Source organism: Glycine max, chromosome 18 (genome assembly GCF_000004515.6).
Source record: "Glycine max cultivar Williams 82 chromosome 18, Glycine_max_v4.0, whole genome shotgun sequence".
NCBI classification, from domain to species: domain Eukaryota; kingdom Viridiplantae; phylum Streptophyta; class Magnoliopsida; order Fabales; family Fabaceae; genus Glycine; species Glycine max.
The window spans coordinates 55,775,150-55,798,059 of NC_038254.2; the positions used below are offsets into that span (position 1 = coordinate 55,775,150).

Consider the following 22,910-nt stretch of genomic DNA (forward strand, 5'->3'; position numbering starts at 1 on the left):
GCGTAGTAATCTCAATAAACTAGTCATAAGAGTGTCATTGAATTTTAAGATTTTACAAAAAAAATCAAATTATATTGTTATTAACTTCAAGTTCACATTTAAATTAAAATATATTCACCCTATACTATAAATCTAAATATTCATTATTGAATAAAAATGTTTTTAGTAGCTATTATTATATTAAAAAATTTTAGGAGTTATTCTTAAATGAATTTTTTTTTTATAATTTATTCTCATTCTTATTGAAACTATGTTTATACGTTATTTCAACTAGCTTTTAATTTAAACAATATCATCGTTAAATTCAATTTTACCTTATTTCATTTTAAGCCCTAAACAGATTCTGAAGTCTTTAAAATATTATTATTATAATTGTGTTAATATTTTTAAATTTAAATCAATTTAAATATTATTTTCTATTTTATTTTCATTGAAAATATAGTAAAATATTTTGATTTTTATAATTAAATGATTCTATATATAAAAAAAATTACCCTATATATGTACATGAGTTTAAATGCTAGTTCAGTAGTTCTATAACCTACTAGTTCTATACTACCAATTTCCCCAAAAAAAGAAAGAATCATATCATAAAAACGAAGTGCTTATACATTAGGAGAGTCTAATTCTGTCGGTAGGGTATTATCAGAAGCTGAGTGAGCCAGGTAGTGTCGGAGACCAATTACCTCCTTCCACCCACACAACAAACGATTCAGGGTTTTCAACACATTTTTTTATCCAACCACCATACGACACGTGTATTATATAGCATTATAGTTCAGAAAACGTCAATTTCTTTAATTTGCAAAATAAATGTGAAGCAGAAAAAAATTATAAAAGAGCTGACCGAATGCAACAGGTTGCTTTCATGAATCTTCAGACTTAGTTGGTTTGATAATGATGGGGATTAATCAATAGTTGCTTATATTATTAATTAATCTTTATTCGTCTACTTCTTTTGTTCTACTATGCAATTAAAAACGATGAGGAAAACCCCATTTATTCGGTAGGAGCAACTAAAGTTTGATTTCCTTTATTAATTTTATATTTTAACGGAAAACATTGCAAAAGTATATAAATTTAGGTTTTGAATAAAAAATAGTGCTAAATAGTAAAAAAGTGTTTGCAAAAAAAAAATTGTAATAACATTACTTCATGAGACATTGTATAATAACATTAATTTTGTCTTAAATAACATTATTGGATTAAATATGAAAATATCTTGCACGCTTACTCACAGATAAAACTTATTTATTAAGCTGCCCTTTGGGTAAAGAAGAAAAAAGTCAATTTGATAAAGAATGACAAATAATCGGAGCATGATGCTGGTAAGTCGTAGCATTCTTCTTTTTTTAGTAGCCTTTTGTCTTTTAATACAAGAGGCGTTTATGGATATATGCTTAAACTATTTTAGCAGGACAATTTTAAATTATTTTTGTATTTTGATAAAATAATATTTTTATCATATATTCATGACACTCAATAGAAAAATCTAGATATAAATAGGTTGTATGTCATGTATTATATGGGTGATTTTTTTAATTTTCGTAAACAAACAAGTAGCTTGAATTTGGAAAAAAAATATTTTAAAATAAAAATAATAATTTCTGAATACCAATAATTATGATTTGAAATAAAATAATTAAGTTGAGATTTAGAAACTTAAATTTTTAACAAAATAAAATTTTAATAAAAATACCTACTAAATGATAGTGAAATTACAAAGAAAAAAACACATTAAAAATTGTCTTCGCATTAAAAAATGAAGACTCAAATTTATGATGTATGAATTAATTCAACCCTAAAAATACACATTAATTTTTAATAAATGACAGGTTCACTGAAAACTACTTTGTTATGTCATCTTACAAGTCTAACTAAATGGGATTTAATCATCCTAAAAGATAAATATAGGACATTGACTATGAGTTTTCTGTTCTAGAAAAAACTTGTTATACGTCCATAAAATTAAGTAGGTTCTTCGTGTTTCTGAAACTAATTCTTGTTTTCCAATTGAATGTATGAATGTAATAAGATTCATTTCATTAAGAAACGCAAGGAGAAGGAAAATAACTAAATAAGCATGTACCGGTGAGGAAAGTCAAAAGTGATAAACCACATGGCTAGTTATATATATATATATTGGCAGGCCATTCTTTTTCCACACATGACATGCCATATTATTATATAAAAAATAAAAATAAAGAAAACTTGCAGCATTATATATATATATATATATATATATATATATATATATATATATATTATTTATTTTTTCCACATGTATCCTTATGAGATAATCCAATTCAAACTATGATGGATTTATTATTTACGTAAATCTAAGTGATAGGATGGTTCCAATCGTACGACTATTCATATGCCACTTTTACCATAACTTTTTGCAGAGTATTAACTGCTTCTTTCGGCATTCTCTTGCGGGGAGAATCAACTCAATTACCATTTTGTTTTACACAACAATATTTAATTTTTTGTAAAAGGTGAGTGAGTGCATCACAAATTTGCAAGGAAAAACAATTTTTTTTAATGTATAAAAAGCAATAGTTGTGCTCTTTTTTTCTCACAGAACACCGCCAATAATAAGTTTAGGTACGTGCATAAGTGCATATATACCTTTCTTAAACAGATGATGAGCCAACTGGGACAAACTAGACAGTCAGTTTCTGCCTCTTATTTTTTTCCACACTCTCTTTCTCTATCTGTCTTTCTTTTCCTCACTTTCTCTCTCTACTTTTTTTTTCTCTTTATTTCTAGTCTTCTCTGTCTATCACAGATCTTGAACTGTTCTGGCAAGAACTCAGAGCACTTGCTTCTTGCAGCATCAAAATGGGCTTCTCTCTGTTACCAAAAGCAACTCCTTGCATTTTGTTCTTGGCTCTGCTGTTTTGTACTTGCTTCACTTCAACAGGTTCACCTCGTTACTATTTCTTTTTCTTCTTTTTTTCCTTGTTTATGTCTTGAAAAGTTGAAATTTTTATTGGTTTTGTGTTTTTTGTTTGAGGGGTTGTTCAGTTTTCCTTAGACGCTTTACTGTTTCCATTTTCTGGTGGTATTCATTCTATGCTGCGTGGACCTTACGCCATGTTGGTTTTTTAAATGAATGCTTGTGAAAGATGTAACCTTTGTTCTTTGAATTTGATAAAGAAAGTTGGTTTTGTCCTAATGTGGAAACTTATTTTTATCATGACGGTTAATCTTGTTGATGCCAATTGTTTTAAGTGGAAAATATGCAAATATGCTGTTTAACTTGTTTTGTTGCTGTAAAGATTTAGATTTTTAATTCTTTTAATGAGAATTGATTTGGCATTTGAATTTTCGTTGAGTCAAGTGAGAAGTAAAATTTTTTTACCCTTCGGGAGTTTGGAATATATTTTATGTTGAAAATTGAAATTATGATTGCTTACACGAGATTTGTGCCTAAAAACTCCTGTAATTGGGGAAACCGTGCATGAGTTAGCAGTCACTGATGGTGATCAGTTTTGGCTGTAAATGGAATAATCCGTGTGTAAAGGTCCTTGCAGATTTTAGATCCTGGATATCTTCCAGTTCCTTATCATTAGTATAGGAGGTGATTATATTTAAATGGAAGGAGGTTATTAGATATCTTTGGTGTAAAGATTGGAGTCATGAATCATACATGCTATAAGAATTAAATATGTAAAAATGAAGAACTATATATAGCTTCACCAGCCGTTGACTTAAACAATATGTTTGCTTGTTTGGTTCCCTTTTTAGTGACTACTTAAACAAGTCTGGCAATTTTGTATGTCTCATAATTTCTATTGTGTGTAGTATATAATACGAATATGTAGAGGTTCGACATTTACTTGTCTTCTTTCCTTTCTGTTTACTTACTTTCCACTTGCTAATTGTCTGTTTATCTTTCAGATGCTTATGATCCGCTTGACCCAAATGGGAATATCACAATCAAATGGGATATTATAAGCTGGACCCCTGATGGATATGTGGTAAGTATAGTTTTTTTGACAATATCACCTTTTAATTTGAAAAGCAAACCATCTGTTGTGCATTATGCATGGTGTTGTTTTGCTCCTTTTCTTTCCGTTGGTTGCTCACATCTTTTGTGACGAATCTGCAAGTTCATGTCAGTTTCATCTCATGTCATCTATCAACTCTTACTTGGATAATGCAATGACCTTAACATTTTGAAAAACCAAAACCATTTCATTCCAATAAGAAACGTGACTATTTAATTTCTTACAACACTTCTGAGCGTGCTACAACACTTTGTTTGGTGTGTATTTACTATTGAAGTTTCTATCATTGAATAAGGTCAATAAACTCAAGTTTACAAATGAATTTCTTTCATTCTGTGGCTATAGCCCTTTAAAGTGACTTTAGCTTAGTTTTATCCCATTAGTTATTTAGATATCTAAGAAACAATTGAATGTACAGGCTGTTGTTACGATGAACAACTTCCAACAATATCGTCATATCGCTTCACCTGGCTGGTCAATGGGATGGACATGGGCGAAAAAGGAGGTAATATGGAGCATGATGGGAGGGCAGACCACTGAACAAGGGGATTGTTCAAAATTTAAGGGTGGTATTCCACATTGCTGTAAGAAAGATCCGACAGTTGTAGATTTGCTTCCTGGAACACCTTACAATCAACAAATTGCAAATTGCTGCAAAGGTGGGGTGCTCAGTTCATGGGCGCAGGATCCAACCAATGCAGTTTCATCATTTCAAGTCAGTGTTGGTAGAGCTGGAACCACAAACAAAACTGTCAAAGTCCCCAAAAACTTCACCTTGAAAGCACCAGGACCAGGTTATACTTGTGGGCCAGCCAAGATTGTGGCACCCACTAAATTCATTACTTCAGACAAAAGGAGAGTGACCCAAGCACTGAGTAAGTCATAGGACTTTTTATGTCATTTTCACAGATCTAAATATGATTACCTATTTTTCTCTTGCCTCCGACCAACCTCAAACACTTCTTTTAACAAGGTTTTGTTGGTAACAAAATCCGGGACTCGTGTTACTAATTCTGTGCTTAAATTTAAAACAACTGAAAATTACAGTTGGTACCTGTAACTATCAGCTAATTCTAGCAATCTGTTATATCCTTAACATCACTTGTTTTTTGCAGTGACATGGAATGTGACATGCACATACTCACAATTTCTGGCTCAGAAAACTCCCTCTTGCTGTGTCTCACTTTCATCTTTCTATAATGATACCCTTGTTCCCTGCCCAACATGTGCATGTGGCTGCCAAAGTAACTCGTCTCGGTCAGGGACCTGTGTAGAGTAGGTTTCCACGACTCAGTGTACTGTGAATTCCTTCTAGCTTCTAAATTGTGCACTCATATATTTCCTTTCTGTGTGGTTACAGTCCAGATACACCACATTTGGCATCAGTTGTTGCTGGCTCTGGGAAGAATAACTTTTCACCTTTGGTTCAATGTACTAGACATATGTGCCCAGTCCGTATCCACTGGCATGTTAAGCTTAACTACAAGGAGTACTGGCGTGTGAAGGTTACTATTACTAATTTTAATTACAGGATGAATTATTCTGAGTGGAACATGGTTGTTCAACATCCAAACTTTGACAATCTGACTCAGCTGTTCAGTTTCAACTACAAGTCATTGACTCCTTATGGTTCAATAAGTAAGCGTGATCCTAACTTGTTTCGATTTCTGGAGTTAAAAGCTTTCTTAAATACTGTGAATATTTTCTTAATTCTTCATCATAAAACATCAAAACTTTTACTTCTTATTTTGATAAACTATAGAAGGTAATTACTGATTTTTAAGTTGCTTTTAACAGATGATACTGCAATGCTATGGGGAGTTAAGTTCTATAATGATTTTCTCAACCAAGCTGGCCCTAATGGCAATGTTCAATCAGAGCTACTCTTCCGAAAGGATAAAGCAACTTTTACTTTTGATAAGGGTTGGGCTTTTCCTCGAAGGGTCTACTTCAACGGTGACAACTGTGTAATGCCACCACCTGATTCTTATCCGTGGTTACCTAATGCTGGTGCTAGGCAAGAGGTTTCCTTGTTTTCTTTAGTGATAGCATCTTTGGTAGCCTTGGTATTTTATGCTCACGCATAAAGTTTCAATCTGTGGTACACTTAGCCTTGTAATAGAAAATTTTCAGTCAGACCAGTTTTGACTCATCTGTGATGTCAATTTGGTATTTGAAGCATATGGGAGGATGACATCCAAGATTAGATCACGTGTCCCATGATTTGTTACAAGAGGATTTACATTGGTGGTAGAATTTGCTATTGTTTTTTGTGTTTGTTGTAATTCAATGATGTATGTATCGTTATTATATTGTAAACTGTAATTATAATAAATATACACAACGAGATGTCACGTGAAAATATGGACTTGATGAATCATATGTGGATTTGAAATGATAACGGTCTTTTTACTTGCGGTTTCCTACATGGAATAAGAATGTTCTATGCATTATGCTCAATATGTGGTCTTAAGCAAAACTGAATAAAAGGGAAATGGGGTATCCATTACAGTGTTGCAATATAAGAATTTACACATGATTCAGACAAAATCATTGCTGGGAATTATATTCAGTTATTCCCTATTCAGCATCCGATGAGCACTCATGAATCACAGCACACACATTCATGAGTCTGGCTTGGTTTTATCAAACAATTCCCTAACAATCTTCATACCTGATGTACGTTGTGGTGTGTGTAGGAAAACTTGGCTTCAAAATTTCACAGAAAACAATTGTATCTCGCCTACGTACTATTTCACCAAACAGCTATCATGACAAGCATTGTGAAAATGAATGCTGGGAAGTTTAATAAGTTCACAGGGGCAGAATTAGGGAGGATCGGGTAGCTATCAGGAGGTGGCAGCATGCATTCCTCACCATTAAAGTAGACCTTGCGAGGAAATGCCCATCCTTGCTTGAATGTGAATGTTTCCTGGTTCTTCTGAAGAAGAATTTCTGATTGAACATTCCCAGTTGGTCCAGCTTCCATTAAGAGATCATTAAAGTATTTCATGCCATAGAACATACCAGTGTCATCTGCATAAAAGATGAGAATACAATTGAGAACTCATTCTTAAGGATTATTATTGACTTACAAAACACGCTTAAAAAGATTTGTTTGTTGGCACTAACTTATGGACTCATAGGGAAGTAAAGGCTTGTAATCAAAGCTAAAAACTTGGGTGACATTGTTAAGATTTGGATGCTGAACAGCAAGAGTCCAGAGGGAGTAATTCATCCTGTAGTTGAAATTCGTCACAGCAACCTTGACTCGCCAATAGTCCTTATAGTTGAGCTTCACGTGCCAGTGCACCCTTATTGGACACATATGATGAGTGCACTGTAGCAATGGTTCATTGTCTTTCTTTGGAGTGTGAATCCCCACCATGTTGATACGTTTAGAGTCACTCCTGCATATCATACCAACATGTGAGAGAATGATTCTAGTTGTTAGATATAAAGAGGTCATTAATTATTTTTCATATCAGACTTTACTTGACACAGTTCCTCCTGTTCTGGCAGCCACAGGCACAAGTGGGGCAAGGGGTAATGGTCTCATTGTAGAAGGATGACAGAGATACACAGCAACCCGGGTTCTTTCTAGCCAGAAATTGTGAGTATGTGCAAGTAACATTCCATGTCACTACATGACATATAAACAAATGAAAACTAAGAATTGTTGAATGGATTGAAATTGGGGAAGGAAATTGATGTCACAAAGTTAAAGAACTTACTTAGTGCTTGAGTCTTGCGGCGCTTGTCAGGTGTAAGGAAAACGGTGGAAGGAACAACCTTGGCAGGACCACAAGTGTAGCCTGGTCCTGGACCCAAGAGAGTGAAGTTCTTGGGGAGTTTAACTGTCTTGTTTGAAGTACCGGCTAGCCCAATACTCACTTGGAAGGATGAGACTGCTGATGAAGGGTCTTGGCCCCATGCTGCCACCACTCCACCCTTACAACAGTTTGAGAATTGCTGGTTGTAAGGCACACCAGGGAGCAAGTCTACAACTGTGGGAGTTTTCTTGCAGCAGTGAGGTACATTGCCTTTGAACTTAGAACAGTCTCCTTGTTCTGTGGTTTGAGCTCCTACCATGGACCATATAACTTCCTTCTTTGCCCATGTCCATCCCAAGGTCCATCCAGGATTCATGATGTGCCGAAACATTTGGAAATTGCTCATTGTTACCACAGCCTGGTAAAAAATGCAATACACACACAGATAATTTCATTACATGAAAGATTACTTTTCAATTTAGTTACATCCAATTTACTGGCTATGCAATAAATTGCAATGCTAGTTGACTATACTATTTGTTTGAATGAGTGTTGACAAAAATGATTTTGGTTAAAATTGATTTTGAAGTAATGTGATTTATGTTTAGATGTTTTTATTATAAAAACAAGTTAGTAATAAAACTTACTATAAAATTATTGATCTAATGTAAAACCTATCTAAAATTGTTTCAACTCAAATTCAATTCTTTAACATGGAACCAAGCAAACGAAAATTTACTTAAAATCACATTAAGTGTGGTATTTCAATATGATTCTAAAGAATCGAATTTAACGTGAAACCGGTCTTAGTATTTTTATTTGATCTGTCAATGCACCTTTGACAACTAGGTCTATCTATTTCTTGGGATTTTCCGTGGCCTAGAAAATATAAAACAAATAACAGTGAAGTTTGTATTACTTACTACATAGCCATCTGGTGTCCATGACACAACATCCCATTTGATCGTTATGTTTCCGTTTGGATCCAAAGGATCGTACGCAGCTACAACCAGAGAACATCAACAAATCAGTTGAATGTGTGTGAAATGAAAGTGAAAGTGAAGCAAAATTCGCGAAGAGGGTAAGTTGTTGTCTCACCAGCATAAGAGAATAGCACAATAGCACATACTGCTGATATAACAACCCTCATTCCCTCAATGTTGTGCCTTTGATGTTATCAACTATGATAAGTTGATAAGTGGTGCCAAGTGTTAGCAACTTTCTTTCAGTGAGAATTGAGTTTCTTCACCTCAATGCTATGGAATTGGATGTGTAGTAATGTAGAAAAAGAGCCTTGAAGGGAATTTCTTTGGGATTCAAGTGATGGCTCACCTAATGGTTGTTAGGTACCTTCACATTTATATTTCTATCATTGTCTCGCCCATGAGATTTTTCCTTTTGAACTTCCCATATCTTAAAGCAACGGTCACTGACTATAGAATAGGCGGGAGATGCAGATGAGTGAACATAACAGGTCAACGGCTGTGTTTGAAGGTGCATTTGTTCTCTGATGGCTTAGCCTCACCATACTATGAAGTTACCAGTGTACCCCCTTATTCCATACAGATAAATTCTTTCACAAAAGTGTGTATCAATGTGTAAAAGAAAATAGCATAGGTTTGTCCAAATTAAACAAGCCTAAGGTGATTCTATATTTAACTAGTTTACTTCTGCGGACTAAGTATATAACTGATCCTCAAAAGGGCCATTTTCTCCCTTTCCTTTTCTAACTTTTTTATTAGTTTAATCTAGCTATATGTATTGTTGGTGTAAAATATTTTCATTCAAGCATCCAATACATCATATTAATGAATATGATAATGTGGTGATATAGTGAATTCTTATTAGATGTCTGCATAAAAAAGTTCTACATTGGTGCATATAATTTTTTATTTTATCTCTAGAACTTCCTATTTCTTAGGACTTTTTTCTTTACCAAGAATGATAGGAGCACAAAAGGGTTGAACAAGTGAGATATGAGATGAAATGAAAACGTGGTATTATGGTCCTCTTTTGTTTACAACTTGATCATAGTATAAGTATTAGGTAACATATGTCACTTCTCTAGACCTTGCCAACTAATTTTGTGAACCTACACTTTATGGTCTTGCTTTTGTCACCACGTTGAGTCAGAGACATGAGTTTGAAGCAAGCAAGCTAAGTAGGTACTAGGTAGTGAGTTCCTTTCTAATCAAAAGGACACTCCAGCTGCTGCATGCATCTTCATAAAACCTTGATTGCTCCAATCCTTTAACTGCAAAATTTCTCAGTTAGATATTAATTTGGAATCTTTTTCCCCATTGGCCTATTACCCTCAAGACTTGATCATGAAACTTTTGATATGCAAATTGTTTTTTGGCCCCCATAATATTACGAACTAATACGATCCTTTTATTGAAAACCGGCATGGTTGTTAGCAACGTTACTCAACCCTATACGTGCAAAATATTATAAATTCTGAATGAATATAATTAATTCAAAATTTTAAACTTATAGATATTATAAATTCATCGTATGAATACGTTATCAAATATAGAGTTTGACATGATTTTGGTACGTTAAAATTTTGATTGGGGGAAATTTACTCTCCTAAAAGGGACCTTAGGTTGACCAAATTAATACCCCGTTAGCGGTTCAACGATTATGAATATCTTTGGTAACACAACTTATAATCACTTCCGAATTTAAAGGAAAAGAATCGTACAAGTGAGTTTTTTTGAGGTAAGGGTACAAGTGAGTTTACTTAAAAGATATGCACCATCGGTATGAATTTTTTTTTACACGAAAATGATAAGATTTTACCCTAAATCGATACATTTGGTTAAAAAAAAACCTATGTTGATGCATCAATCTATTTATTGATATGACGTGAAACTAAAATGAATTCTTATTGAATGTTGTTCGAAAGGATCTGAACGCTGTGGACGATTCAGGCAGTGATGATGACTCCGATGAGTGGCAATGGTGGTTTCTGGTAAGCAACAAGACCTAGAAATATTTTGATGCCCAAGGTCAAAGAGTATAAGAGGCAAATAAGGAGGTTAAGATATGTAGTGGTAGATGGAGGAAAAATTAGCTAAGTAGCTATTGTAAGCCAACAATCATGTGACAGGCCCAAAATACCTCCGAAACAAATGCATATGTAGTCTTTTTTCCTTACAATTTAGTCGTTAGTGTTTACAATTAACGTCAACATAAAATTGTTGCTAAAAGGATGAAAGTTACTATATTAATCTCTTCTAGAAATAAGGGTCGAACCTTTATTTAACAGTGAGGCAAAATTAAATAAAATAAACAAAGAAATGTAATTAAGCTTGAAAAAATGTATTACTAATGTTTCTCGTTACTAAAATTATAGATTGTTTGTAGGTATTGATTGCTAAACAGTTGCTTCCTGCATCTTTTAAAGCTTCTGGAACACCTAATCCAGTTCCAGACTGTAAAATTACATTTCGAATTAGGTACTGGAATTAATTAAGGAGTACAGGAAGTAATTGTCTGATTTCAATTGGTTTTTAGCATGCATTGATTTCTATTGGTATCATAGGCCCATTTGTTTTTGCTACGAGCCCAATAAGTTTTTTGGGATATTTTTTTTTCAAAAATCTGATCGTTGTATGAGAATGACTGATTGGCATTATGGGTTAGGAACCTAGAATTGATCTAAGCCTAATACGTATTGACCAAATTTTTTTTCTTTTCAAAATTATATTTTACAAATTAATTTAAAATTAATGACTCAAGCAGAAATTATGATATAAAATAATTAATGTCCTTATATATAACACTAAAATTTTTAATGTATATTTAATGTTTATGGAAGAAAAATGAATAATTGGGATTGGAAGAGGATAAGATTTATGCTATCTTGCCTGTTAATCATCAAGTTTTGAGTTGACTTTCCTGGACCAACATACCATGGACGGGAGGGAGGATAAATTGCACTGTTTAATTAGTGCTCTCGGCAATAAACAAAAGGAATAGCATGTTTTAATCCTGGAAGCCTACAAAGCTCAATTTAAATGTATTGCTTTATTCTGATTGGATTTAACATGCTATGATGTCTTGATGGGGAGCCTTATTTTCATTTTTCAGAATAATAGTGTCAAATATCTGCCTGGCCATGGTCCTGTTGTTCCTCAAGAATGCAATTATTGTGGGAAGAAATTCAATATGGGTGGACCTATATGGTCTGCTCCTATCCAGGATCAAGAATGGGTGACTTCTATACTAGCAGACGTGAAATCTATGAAAGAAAGGTATCCTGCATATGATCGCATATCAGAGGTGTGTTTTTGTACTATATTTTTTCTTTTTTAAATACCATGCATATATCGTGGTATGGTGTGATTCAGTACTGCATTTTCTTTATGCAGTGCAACCTAAGTAAAAATCCTGTTACTTGGAAATATTTTGCTATGTAGTTGTTCTGATATTTTCTTTTCAGGAATTGCCACACTGTTTCTGAGTCTGCATAATCTCTGTGCAACACTTAAATGCACTTCTCCATCAGCAATAATTTTCCGTTCGGCCGTGATTAATGCAGGCTATCATATATCTGGAACTCATGTTAATCCACAAGGACTGAAATCAGATGCACCCATGGATGTTATTTGGGATATAATGCGCTGCTGGGTAAGAAGTTACAAGTAATTATTGCTGGTGTTCTGTTCATAATGTAGTTGAGACTTGTTTCTCCCTTATTTGCTTTTATTCATAATGCGCATGCACTTGTATATGAAATGCCATGTTCCTTCTAACAACAATATGGCTACAAGCCTGCAACTTAATATTAAAGTGGTTCAGTTCATTTTCTAATGTTTGAATATTTTAGGAAAGACATAAGGAATATGATTAGCTTTTGTCACTTCTCGGTCACTGATTCTGTTACATTATAGGTAAAAGATCATCCTGTGAAAGCTCAACCAGCAGATCAACCAGGAAGTGTTATATTTGCAAAGGAACCTGTTCTTCGGGTATATTTTGCCTCTCAAATTTTATGTTCTCCCCTAAAATGCTTGGATTTTTATATTATAATTCAACATTATGCCATTTATATCCATAGTTGCTGGTTAGAGTTTAATATGGTCCATGAGTAGTTTTGGCCATGATGAATGGCAAGGAACTGGGACATGGCCAGTAAACAGTCCCTTTGGCCTGGCCTATCCTTTGATCTAAGGTAGTAATTTCATTGAAACATTGATGGCTGAAACTTCTGTTTCTTGTGTCCCCTGTAGGCTAATTTTGCTCGAGCTGTATCGACTCTTAGCAAGGCACAAGCTAAGAAGGTTGCACGCTTTCTTCCAAATCCTGAAAGGTACTGGGGTCCTAAACTTAGGGCAGGACGTCAAATTAATAGCAAGCGTGTCTCTGTATTGGGTTAAGCAGCAGTTAATGGAATTCTCAATCAGGAAGAGAATGAAGAATCTAAATTAAGAGGCAAAAGGCATAAGATAATATCACAGCTTAGCTCACAAATGTGGTTCTTTCTTGAAATTAATTTTTCTATCTTGAGAGCTCTTGGGGCTCTATATTTTGGTTTCTAAGGCAAGCCCATTTGTTGTCACTACATTTTGTTAATAGAAGAGGGAAAGTGAGTTTCAGTGAGAGAGCTAGACAATATAGTAGTTTTTCAATTAGGTACTGTCTTATTTCGCCTTGCATTGATTAGATACTGAGTCTAGGAATTTGTTTAGTTAAACAATAATTTTTTTCATTGATTTTGTGTTTTTCATGTGGTTGAAGTTTCAATTTTTTACTTGGTCCCCATGAAAGAACTTGCTAATTATGTTTCTCTATTCCTCTCTCGGTTCAGCAATATGCTATTGTATACTGGTCTTCAATAACAATATTTATCTCAACCTTTTATTTCCAAAGGTTGATAACATCTCTCTCAGATGTTCTCAACCAATATTGTGGCAATGAAGATGTTAACAAGAACAAATTATTGATACCCCTACTAAGGATTGGTTTGTTAATAAGAAGAACAAAGAACTTCAGAAAGAATTTAGGTTACTAAGTTGATTTTAGTTGGCGTATTAGTCTAGACCTATGTAAAGACATACCAAGTCTTTTACTTCTTTTTTACCAAAAAATAAAAATCAAGTCTTTTACTTCGAGACAACTCGGCCAGGAGCATTCATGCAGATTATTTGTTTATAAATGCTTCATTTTTCTAGCCTTTGCTTTTAGATTGATAAAGTTGTATTGAGTTTTGTATGATTTAATTGATAACTAAAACAAAGGTACTAAAGTTTCTGGAGCGTTAATGGACTTGGGCATTCCGCAGTACAGGCATTTGTTCTGTATAAAAAGCTTCTGAATTCAGATTCATAGTAGTCCAAAGTACGACAATCGCAAACGTGACACTGATTGCAATGTAAAATCTCATCATAGGCTGTCAACTTAAATTTTCCAACAAAGACAAACAAAAAAGTTACAAATTTACCAGATAGCAAGTACAAACACATGGACACCACAATTCTCTTGTAACAACAATTTCCATTGCTAAATGTTTGGAGGTTAGTTGGGACGATAGTAAGTACAAACACATGGACACCACAATTCTCTTGTAACAACAATTTCCATTGCTAAATGTTTGGAGGTTAGTTGGGACGATAGTAAGTACAAAATTATCCACCCAATAAATCCAAAATAACAGCTCTGCAGGTTCAGAAACATCTTTCAAATAAAAATCAATATCAAGAAGCTTCCAAATCCATAAGATACAGGGGTGCCCACTCTTATTGCAGCCACACTAAAATATGTTTATAGTCACGTGAACTCTAATATGCCTTTCTACCAAATAAAGAGACTAATATTTAGGACATCATTTTCACAGCACAACAGATACTTCAGCATTCTTTTTTTATCTGCACGTAATGAACTTATGTTGTCTAGTGAGAATTTCGTTTTAAATTATTAATTATTAATGCGTGATTTTAATTTTTGATCTGAAGTTAGCTTGAAATTTGAATGGTACATCATAAATCATTCTATTCTCATTTTACTTTAGGTTGAGACTATAACATACAAGAATATAGGGTAGAATCAAATTAATGAAATGCAAGTTCACTTGAATATCTGTGCTATTTGATATAACAACCACAACTTTAGAACAGAAAAGTCGTTCTAGACTAAAACGAAAAATGTCTTCCACCAGTTATGAATTTCAATGTATATATTGTGTAAATTGCCGTTGCTTGTTTAAGGAACTTCTAGGCTCAAGTTTCCTGCAGTTCTTGTAACTAATTGTAAGTTTTCATTCAATTGAATTTATTTGTTTGTCATCCACTTGAAAAGAGACTTACTATTTAGATAGCATGACAGACACAGTCCTTGATAGATTAAGATGCTTTTCAATTTCAAAACTAGTATATGATGATAGGAGTCATAGGACGATAATCAAGTGGCAGATAAAATCCAAAGTTCCGAATACATCAGTTAAAAATTGACCACTATGGATCTATACTCGATTACTCGGTAATAAATAAGACATACACCACTATCCGTTCTATTATTTCACATGTAACGAAATGCTGCCATGTGAACTCTACCCATTAAACAGTAATAAAAAGAAAGTAACGCCCTACGGGTGTACTTGTTCTTTCTAAGCTCAAATCATTAAGTTACTAAATAGAATTACAGCTAACAATGCTGCAAAATTCAAGCCAAGAATAAAAGTTAAGTTGAAAATAAATACTAAGGGGAAAAAATACAGTATATAAATAGTTCCACTTCAAGTTCTGTGGCTGTTGTTATGCAGTTAACCAAAACTGATTCATGCTTTGCCATTGGCCACTGATGCTCCAGCTGGGTTAAGCTCATCCCAAGCTTCAATCCAAGTGACCATGGCATCTGCCAACTTGTCAAAGTAAGGATCTACCTTGGTAAGCTTTTCCTTGACTTGCTTGGCAAGCTCAATGTAGCACTTCTGAACAGTGGTAGCTTCTTTTGGAAGAACAACGCTCTGGAAGAATGGGATAATGTCTTCTTGCCAGAATATGCCTTTGTACTCTTTCCTCAAGTTCACAAATGGGTTGCTGGCCTTGCTGTGATAGATATAGGGCAGACCAGTCTTGATTCCCAATCCCAAGTGATCACAGATTACCTAAACAATCATCATTAACATATATCTCAGTTGTTTTCATGAAATGATATTCATATAAGTACAACTATATGAATTGATTTCACAGAATTGGGAAAATAAAAGACAAGAATAGACCTTGCAGCACCAGCCAGCCCACATGTCGTCGTAGCGTCCAATAGGCTGACCATCACCCATGAGACCAAAGTACATTGCTGCTCCTATGAGATCACGATCAAAGGCCAAGTTCATTCCACACATGGGAAACAAAGTGCCCTTTGGTATGGTCAAAACAGCATCCACATACCTTGTAATAATCACAAGATTCACAATCAAACTTAAATACAAGTTAATGTTTTTGAATTTTTCAATGTATCATAAGAGTACAAGTAGTACCTAGTGTTCCTCTCAAGAGGCTTCACAAGCTGGGTAGGAGCATCGTAGTCTGGGATGTTGAGCCAAAGACCATGAGAAACTGCAGTTGGTACACCTTCCCGGAGACTGAAAGGGTAACCACGAACAAAATCTGCACCTTCTCGGAAAGGTTCATAGAGGGTGTTGAAAAAAAAGGGTGTGGATGGACAGAGGAGGTTTTCTATATGCTGTTTAAGTGCATTAATCTTGTGTCCAGATGGATCAGTGGCAACCTAAGTCACAACAAAAAATAAGAGTTAAATCATAAATCCTAAAATTTCAAATGAAAGAATAGAAAAATACACATTGATGAAATCCAAAATCGTACTACTATATATGGCTAACAAAATAAATAAGTAAAACCAATGTCAACATTAATACAAATAGCAGGAGGACACCTGAAGATTCCATCACTTTCAGATGAATCAATCTATAGCATGTTATTATTCACCAAATGCAGACACTAAATCTAACCATAGTTTCAAATTTTCAATTAAAAAGAGTGAAACAGAAAACAAACATACTTTACATCAAAGCCTCACAATAAAAGAATACCACATCCTTGTACTTTCTGACACTGAACATGGACACCCCCCCCCCCCGCCCGTGATTCTCGCCACATTGTGAAAAACTAACCCACCTAACTCCGTCGGTTGAAAAATCACTAATTACACAGTAACAAACCGACATTCTGTTTCAAACATATCATAAAGCCGAAAAGAAGATCCAAGCCATTCAATGGCCAGAAACAGCAGAGGCACTATCCTCAGTTACACTCACAAACAAATTCACAGAAAACCAACATAACAAGATCCAAACTTTACACGACTAAGGAAGAGATAAACCAACCTTGCAAACCAAACCATGTCAAGATCTAGCCAAGACCAAACTCAAATTACAAAAAACCAAAGAGATCACATCAAAAGGGTAATGAATTTAGATAATGAGATTAGAAAAAGACTCACAAAGCAGTCATCATCAATGGTGTAGATGTACTTCTTTTTGGAGACCATGTAGCCAAAGCAACGGCATGCAGAGTCCTTGAAGGAGATGCAATTGGCCTTGGGGCCAAGGATCCTGTTGATGTCATTGCGGTTGTAGAGCTCATAGTCAAAGCCTTCAGGGACCTTGATGGTCTTTGAAGGGTCACCATCTTGCACAATTATGAGATGGTAAGGCTCAAAGAATGGCCTCCACATCTCCAAGAAATCCAGATTCCTGATCGTGGGGATCACGATGTCGAGCTCATCTTTCAAAAGGGGTGTTGCTGATGCCATTGGAACAACACAAGTTGTTTTTGTGACTTGTGTGTGAGAGAGAGTTTCACAAACACAGTGTGTGTGTTGTGTTTGAAGATGCAGAGGGAGAGAGGGAGTTTGTGATGGGGTATAATATAAATGGGTGGCACGTGCGAGACCGCTGTTTTCGGCACGAGTGGGGGAGCTTGCAGAGAGACGTGTCTGAATGTTTAAGGTAAGAAGACTCCTTCAACTTCAAACGTTGGTGGTATGTGATATGTTCACTCAGCATAAATCAGAAAATATATTACTAATACTCTTAGTAACTCATGAAAATAATAGTAATCATAATTATTGTGCTTTTTTTTATATGGGGTTAATGCATAATGATGGAGTGAGATTTTGAATCAAATTTTGTATAATTTGCTTGATTTGATATAGAATAATATATTTGACCTGATTATGATGAGAGATCACTGCTAAAGCTTGGTCATGAAATTCTAATTTCTTTTGGTTTGAATTAACAAGCCGGAAGGAGATTAAAATTGATGAGGTAAATATAAGGGTTGGTTTGTAAAGAAGTTATATGATAAGAAGAATAACAAGGTTCATTCAAAATTTTAAGATACATTATTAAATTAATCTGTGGATTAATAGGCATGAAATTTTTTTATTTTAATTAGAAATTTCAAGTTTAGGTACTAAAAGTTGTATTTAAAACAAGAAATCTTTAAACTTCATGAGAATATAATAATCTTATTTGAGTTAAACGGTTTCTTTATGTATCATAATAACAACAATAGTTTTTTTTTTTTTTTGGGTGGGGGGGGGGGGGGGGGGGGGATAACAAATCAGTTATTGATTTTAAAGCTTGTGGATGATTTAATCACTGCTGATATTACTAAATTAAGATGGTGATAACTAGGATATATTTCACCCTACTCTTAATATTCTTTTTCCTTTTAACGGGAGTGATAATTAAATCTAGAATTTTTATTCACTTCATATAAATGTAGAGTTTAGAAAAAAAGAACCTTGATTAAGAATTTTTTTAACGGGTTTAATTTATTTCTTTTAGTGTCCTTATCTCTGATTAGACTAATTATATTTTCTTGGTTTCTCACGAGTATGCAGTATTCTCCTTCAAAGGCAAACTCTGATTATGTTAATTATATTTGACAAATAACGCAAATTATTTATGTGAAATTGGAATGTATATGATTCTCCTTAATATCTCATATTAAATATAACTTGATTTATTAATTTTATTTTTCTTATAATACTTTAATTACAGGTGAATATGTCAAGTTAAAAGGAGATTCAAAGTGTAAAACTGTATCGCTTTTAAAAAAATCATCCATGATATGAGAAAACAAAAAGGGAAGGGTAAAAAATGAAAGAAAAAAGAAAAGGTCAACCAAGTATTTAGTCGATTTTTCAATTAAAAATCCCAGTTCAATAAAGAAGTAATTAGTGCTGTAATATGTAAAATTAAAAGATGTCTGCGTTGCTATTCAATTATTGTTCTACTTTTTGTGTTTTTTTATGGAATTTTTCAATGAAGAAAAGTCACACAATACTCCAACATTACCTCTTTGGCTCTTTCTTTCATTAAAAGCTAAAATAAAAATAAAAAAATAGGTACAATTAACCACGAATAGATTTTATGTCATTTTCATGAGCTTCGTGAAAACATTAAGAAAGATGTGTGTTTTTTCTCATCAAATATATGAATAGGTAACGGTATTTATTTGTAGTGCCTAAGATAAAGGGGCAAAAGAAAAGCAATGCCTTTTAATAGCTTAAATTTGTCATTTTCTAACTAAAGAAGAATCTTAGGGCGATGGCTTGGTCAAATTAGTAGTTACAAAAAGAGCCAACCTTGTGGACATCTTTGAAAGTGATTTATCTCAAACTCTATTAGCTCTGTCTTCATTTTCTTTTCTTTTCCATTCAATTTGCACAATAACTAGTCAGAATTGTTTGTGATGATTATGCCTTCCCTATTCGTACGCGGCGAAGCCTATTCTGAACTCTCGAGTTCTTCAGTTTTTCTTTCATGATTGGAAGGAAAATAAAAGTATTCTTATTCAAACTTAAGCCAAAAAAAAAAGCTCAAATGTAATCAATAAAATGGCTTGGGTGTGTAAAGGTATTCCTCACAACTGTCACAACATATGTGACACTTTTTTGTCCAGCATTATCCCCTTATTTTGTTAAAGAGAAATTTTACGAGATACAATATTTTTTCTTATTCATATACAATAAGTGACTCAAAGTTTTAGTTTAAAAAAAACAAAAAAATGTTATTATAGTTTTTAAGAAAAATCATATATAGCACTACCAGTAATCACTTTAAGTCTAACTAATCGTTGGGCCAGCCTCATCTAAATAAAATTTCTTTAAATGTAAAAAGAGATATGAATATTATAATATGCCTTAAAGGGTCAGAGAATTAAACCTACAATATTAATGTGTAGTGCAGCAGCAGCACCATCCATGCAAAGAAAGAAGGGAAGTGAAGTGAAAGGTAACTTGCGGATTCAATTTTTGTGTCTTCAATGCGGAGAGAATAGCGGAAAAAGGAAATTGGAATGCGTATGCAATTAGGGAGTTGCACGTTCCGTCGCATATCTCACGTTCTTCTTTGCGTTTAACAATGAAAAGAAATTAAGCTAACAATGCTTGTATCCTCATTCTTGGAAAGTTGTTAGATGAATAATGATGCTAGTCAAAATATCTATTTATGCATGTATTTTTTTTTTACACCACAACAAGTATCTTTCATTCGATGCAATTGTATTTAAGGATAGAATCATTTTATTTAAGAATATAATCACGATAAAGTTTTTTAAAAAAATATTTAATAGAATTCTATATCAAGAATTCAAAGTCGTGTTAATTTATGTGTTTGCAATATAATCTTAAGATGGAAATGGCCTATAATAGTAATTGTTTAGATCTACAACATAAAGCTGAAGTCCTGTAGACGAGTAGACAAGCACATTCCCTCCGCATTTTTTTTATTATAATAGTTTAATCCAAAGCTTTCTTATGAGTCATTTGCGATCCAAAGATGATTTATTTATAGTGATCACCTTACATAATTATCATAATCTCATATCAGTATTTCTTAATCAATATCTTTAATATAATACTCATCAAAACAAAAAATATAAAAATTAAAAATAATGGTTGAATCGTAGTTATCAAACTCTCAAATTAATTCATTAATTTTTATAATTTTACAAGTTTATTTATTTTTTATGAATTGACTTATGTTTAAATTCTCTTTTTAGTAAACTTTCGATAGGCCCTATACAAACTTGATAGACTCATGAATTTATCATGGAGTCAGCAAATTAAAAAAAAAAGTAAATCAAAACGTAAGTCATTTTGAGTTATTTTTTTACACGTTTAGGGTTTAATATATTTTCATTTGATGTATTATTTGTAAATAAAAAAATTTCACCTCTACCAACATCAATTTCTTGTTCTTCAACAACATCAAATCTTATCACCACCACAAGTTAATATCTAATAATAATGTATTATTAGACTTAATAATTTAATAATTATGAAATTTATAATTTTTTATTTTATTTTATTATGCTATTAAAATGTATAATTAATATGTTATTTATGAATATTTTATATTATTTTAAATAAAATTGACTCTTATTAGTCAAGCTCACATGTCTATAAAACTCTCATGAGTATATGTAAAAAGTTGATAACCTCACTCAACCAATTTATTTGGTCTACAAATAGAATACAAATTGCAACACTCGAACCAAATTGGTAAATTGGTAAATGAAAGATAAAAGAGATATCTCACCATTATACGGTCCATAATAACCTAACTTTGGCGTGCCTATTTCGTTATTTTTGAACTAGCTAGCTAGCTAAATGATCTACACAATGTTAATGGAATTCTGGAGTTGAACTTAGACTTGCCTTTTCTTTGCTTGACAGTGTTAGCTTAACAACATATTCGGCACATTTGGTGGAAAATGCATCTGCTTTGACGTGAGGACTGTGGCAGAAACCATATTGATCAGTCATTTATTGGGTTAGGCCATTTTTTAGTCTAAATGGTATTAGGCCACTGAACACCCAACCCTCTTGCCATTTACTTTTTATTTTATTTTCTTTCTTTGGTCAATGCCTTGCAATTTACTTTAAAAATTACGATTGTTGCCTACAATATCCCTTTCACGCGCGAAGCACGCTATGGTTCTGGTTCCATTCCACAAGTATCCTATTGGTGCTGAGGTCCAAATTCTTTTTTTTTGTTCAACAAAAGAGCCCAAAATCAAGGCCCAAACTCCAAACAACAACAAGACTTAAAAACTAACTTCGTCAGTTCTTTGGCGATCTCTAAATGTACTCTCTGATTTTAACATTGCTCACTATTAAATGTATTTTTTTTCTTCATTTTGTTAATAACTTTATTCATATAACCTTTTTCTTTCTATCTAATACTTCTCTCTTCCCTCTTCCTTTTGCTTCTTCTTATCGTTACATTTTTTCTTGTCCTATTATATGATGATGTGCTTCATTTTTCTTCCTTCTTCCATTGATAATTTTGACTCTTTCTTCTCTAACGACATTCTTTCTTAACAATACTATTCTTTGATGAAGCAACAAATATGTTTAACAGTTCTGGGAACTTTCAGCAATTGTCATGAAAAATATATATTTAAATGGATATAGTAACAAAGAACAAGCCTACTGATATTTTCACCAGTTGGATAGATTTGGGGTCAAGCTCCATAGGTCCTAGGAAGGGGAGTATGTTTAGTAAGCTCTAATGAAAAATATAGAGTGTGTTTAGCAATTTGAAGGTTAGTTTAGCTATTGCAACATTTTTTGTTGTTTGATGATGAAACTCAAAGGCCTAAGTTCCCAAGCCCAATAGTGACTAGTGTAAATGGGTCAATTCACTTTCAGTGTGAGATCGATAAAAAAGTGCACACAAGTGAAATTCTTGAACAAAATTCACCTTTAAAGTTTAGTTACTATGAAAGTTTAAGGTTTAGTTGGTTAAACAAAATATGAATATGGCTCTGATATCATATTAAATTTATAGTGCAGCAAAAATATCTGAAAAGGTCCCCTTAAAAATTAGTTTATAAGGAGGTGGCCTACCCAGCTATATAAGCACTTATCAAGTTTGTTAAACATCCGATATGAGACTATTCTCAACAGATTCTTTCACTACGTCATCGAAGCAATCCTATAACATAGTCATTTTAGATTTTAAACCCAGCATTGTAATTTTGATATATTTTTACATCCTGTTAAGTTAGATAATGTTTTAAGAATGAGTAATAAGTTGGTGATTCATTTTGTAGCTGATTGAAAAGTCCCTACCCTCTTC

At 33.3% G+C, this 22,910-nt stretch overlaps 4 protein-coding genes across 6 annotated transcripts; 2 read left to right on the forward strand and 2 right to left on the reverse strand.

Annotated features, from left to right (window-relative positions):
* The first annotated feature begins 2,585 nt into the window (after positions 1-2,585).
* LOC100783820 (protein COBRA) lies at positions 2,586-6,378 on the forward strand. Its single transcript, XM_003552552.4, has 6 exons — positions 2,586-2,926; positions 3,907-3,986; positions 4,435-4,891; positions 5,132-5,291; positions 5,377-5,654; positions 5,814-6,378. Exons 1-6 carry the CDS (start codon positions 2,845-2,847, stop codon positions 6,101-6,103), a joined length of 1,347 nt encoding a protein of 448 aa, XP_003552600.1. The 5' UTR covers positions 2,586-2,844; the 3' UTR covers positions 6,104-6,378.
* A 138-nt stretch (positions 6,379-6,516) lies between these two features.
* On the reverse strand, positions 6,517-9,036 carry LOC100784352 (COBRA-like protein 4-like). Its single transcript, NM_001255848.2, is given in 6 exon segments — positions 6,517-7,052; positions 7,149-7,426; positions 7,512-7,659; positions 7,751-8,207; positions 8,713-8,792; positions 8,888-9,036. Coding segments are annotated over 6 exon segments (1,296 nt in total). The 5' UTR covers positions 8,940-9,036; the 3' UTR covers positions 6,517-6,771.
* A 2,618-nt stretch (positions 9,037-11,654) lies between these two features.
* On the forward strand, positions 11,655-13,768 carry LOC100814290 (probable tRNA (guanine(26)-N(2))-dimethyltransferase 2). 3 transcript variants are annotated; one of them, XM_041012194.1, is made up of 4 exons: positions 11,655-12,076; positions 12,336-12,424; positions 12,688-12,765; positions 13,027-13,768. In XM_041012194.1, the coding sequence occupies exons 2-4, from the start codon at positions 12,392-12,394 to the stop codon at positions 13,171-13,173; spliced, it is 258 nt and encodes an 85-aa protein (XP_040868128.1). In that variant the 5' UTR covers positions 11,655-12,076; positions 12,336-12,391; the 3' UTR covers positions 13,174-13,768. The 3 variants fall into 3 exon arrangements, with proteins under 3 accessions (XP_040868128.1, XP_040868129.1, XP_006602956.1); XM_041012195.1 differs by having other exon boundaries at positions 11,655-12,048; positions 12,237-12,424; XM_006602893.4 differs by having other exon boundaries at positions 11,656-12,076; positions 12,237-12,424.
* Positions 13,769-15,232: 1,464 nt separating this feature from the next.
* LOC100784882 (UDP-arabinopyranose mutase 1) lies at positions 15,233-17,821 on the reverse strand. The gene is made up of 4 exons (XM_003552554.5): positions 17,255-17,821; positions 16,272-16,522; positions 16,014-16,182; positions 15,233-15,899 (listed from the first exon to the last, which is right to left on the reverse strand). Exons 1-4 carry the CDS (start codon positions 17,564-17,566, stop codon positions 15,570-15,572), a joined length of 1,062 nt encoding a protein of 353 aa, XP_003552602.1. The 5' UTR covers positions 17,567-17,821; the 3' UTR covers positions 15,233-15,569.
* Between the last annotated feature and the right edge of the window lie 5,089 nt (positions 17,822-22,910).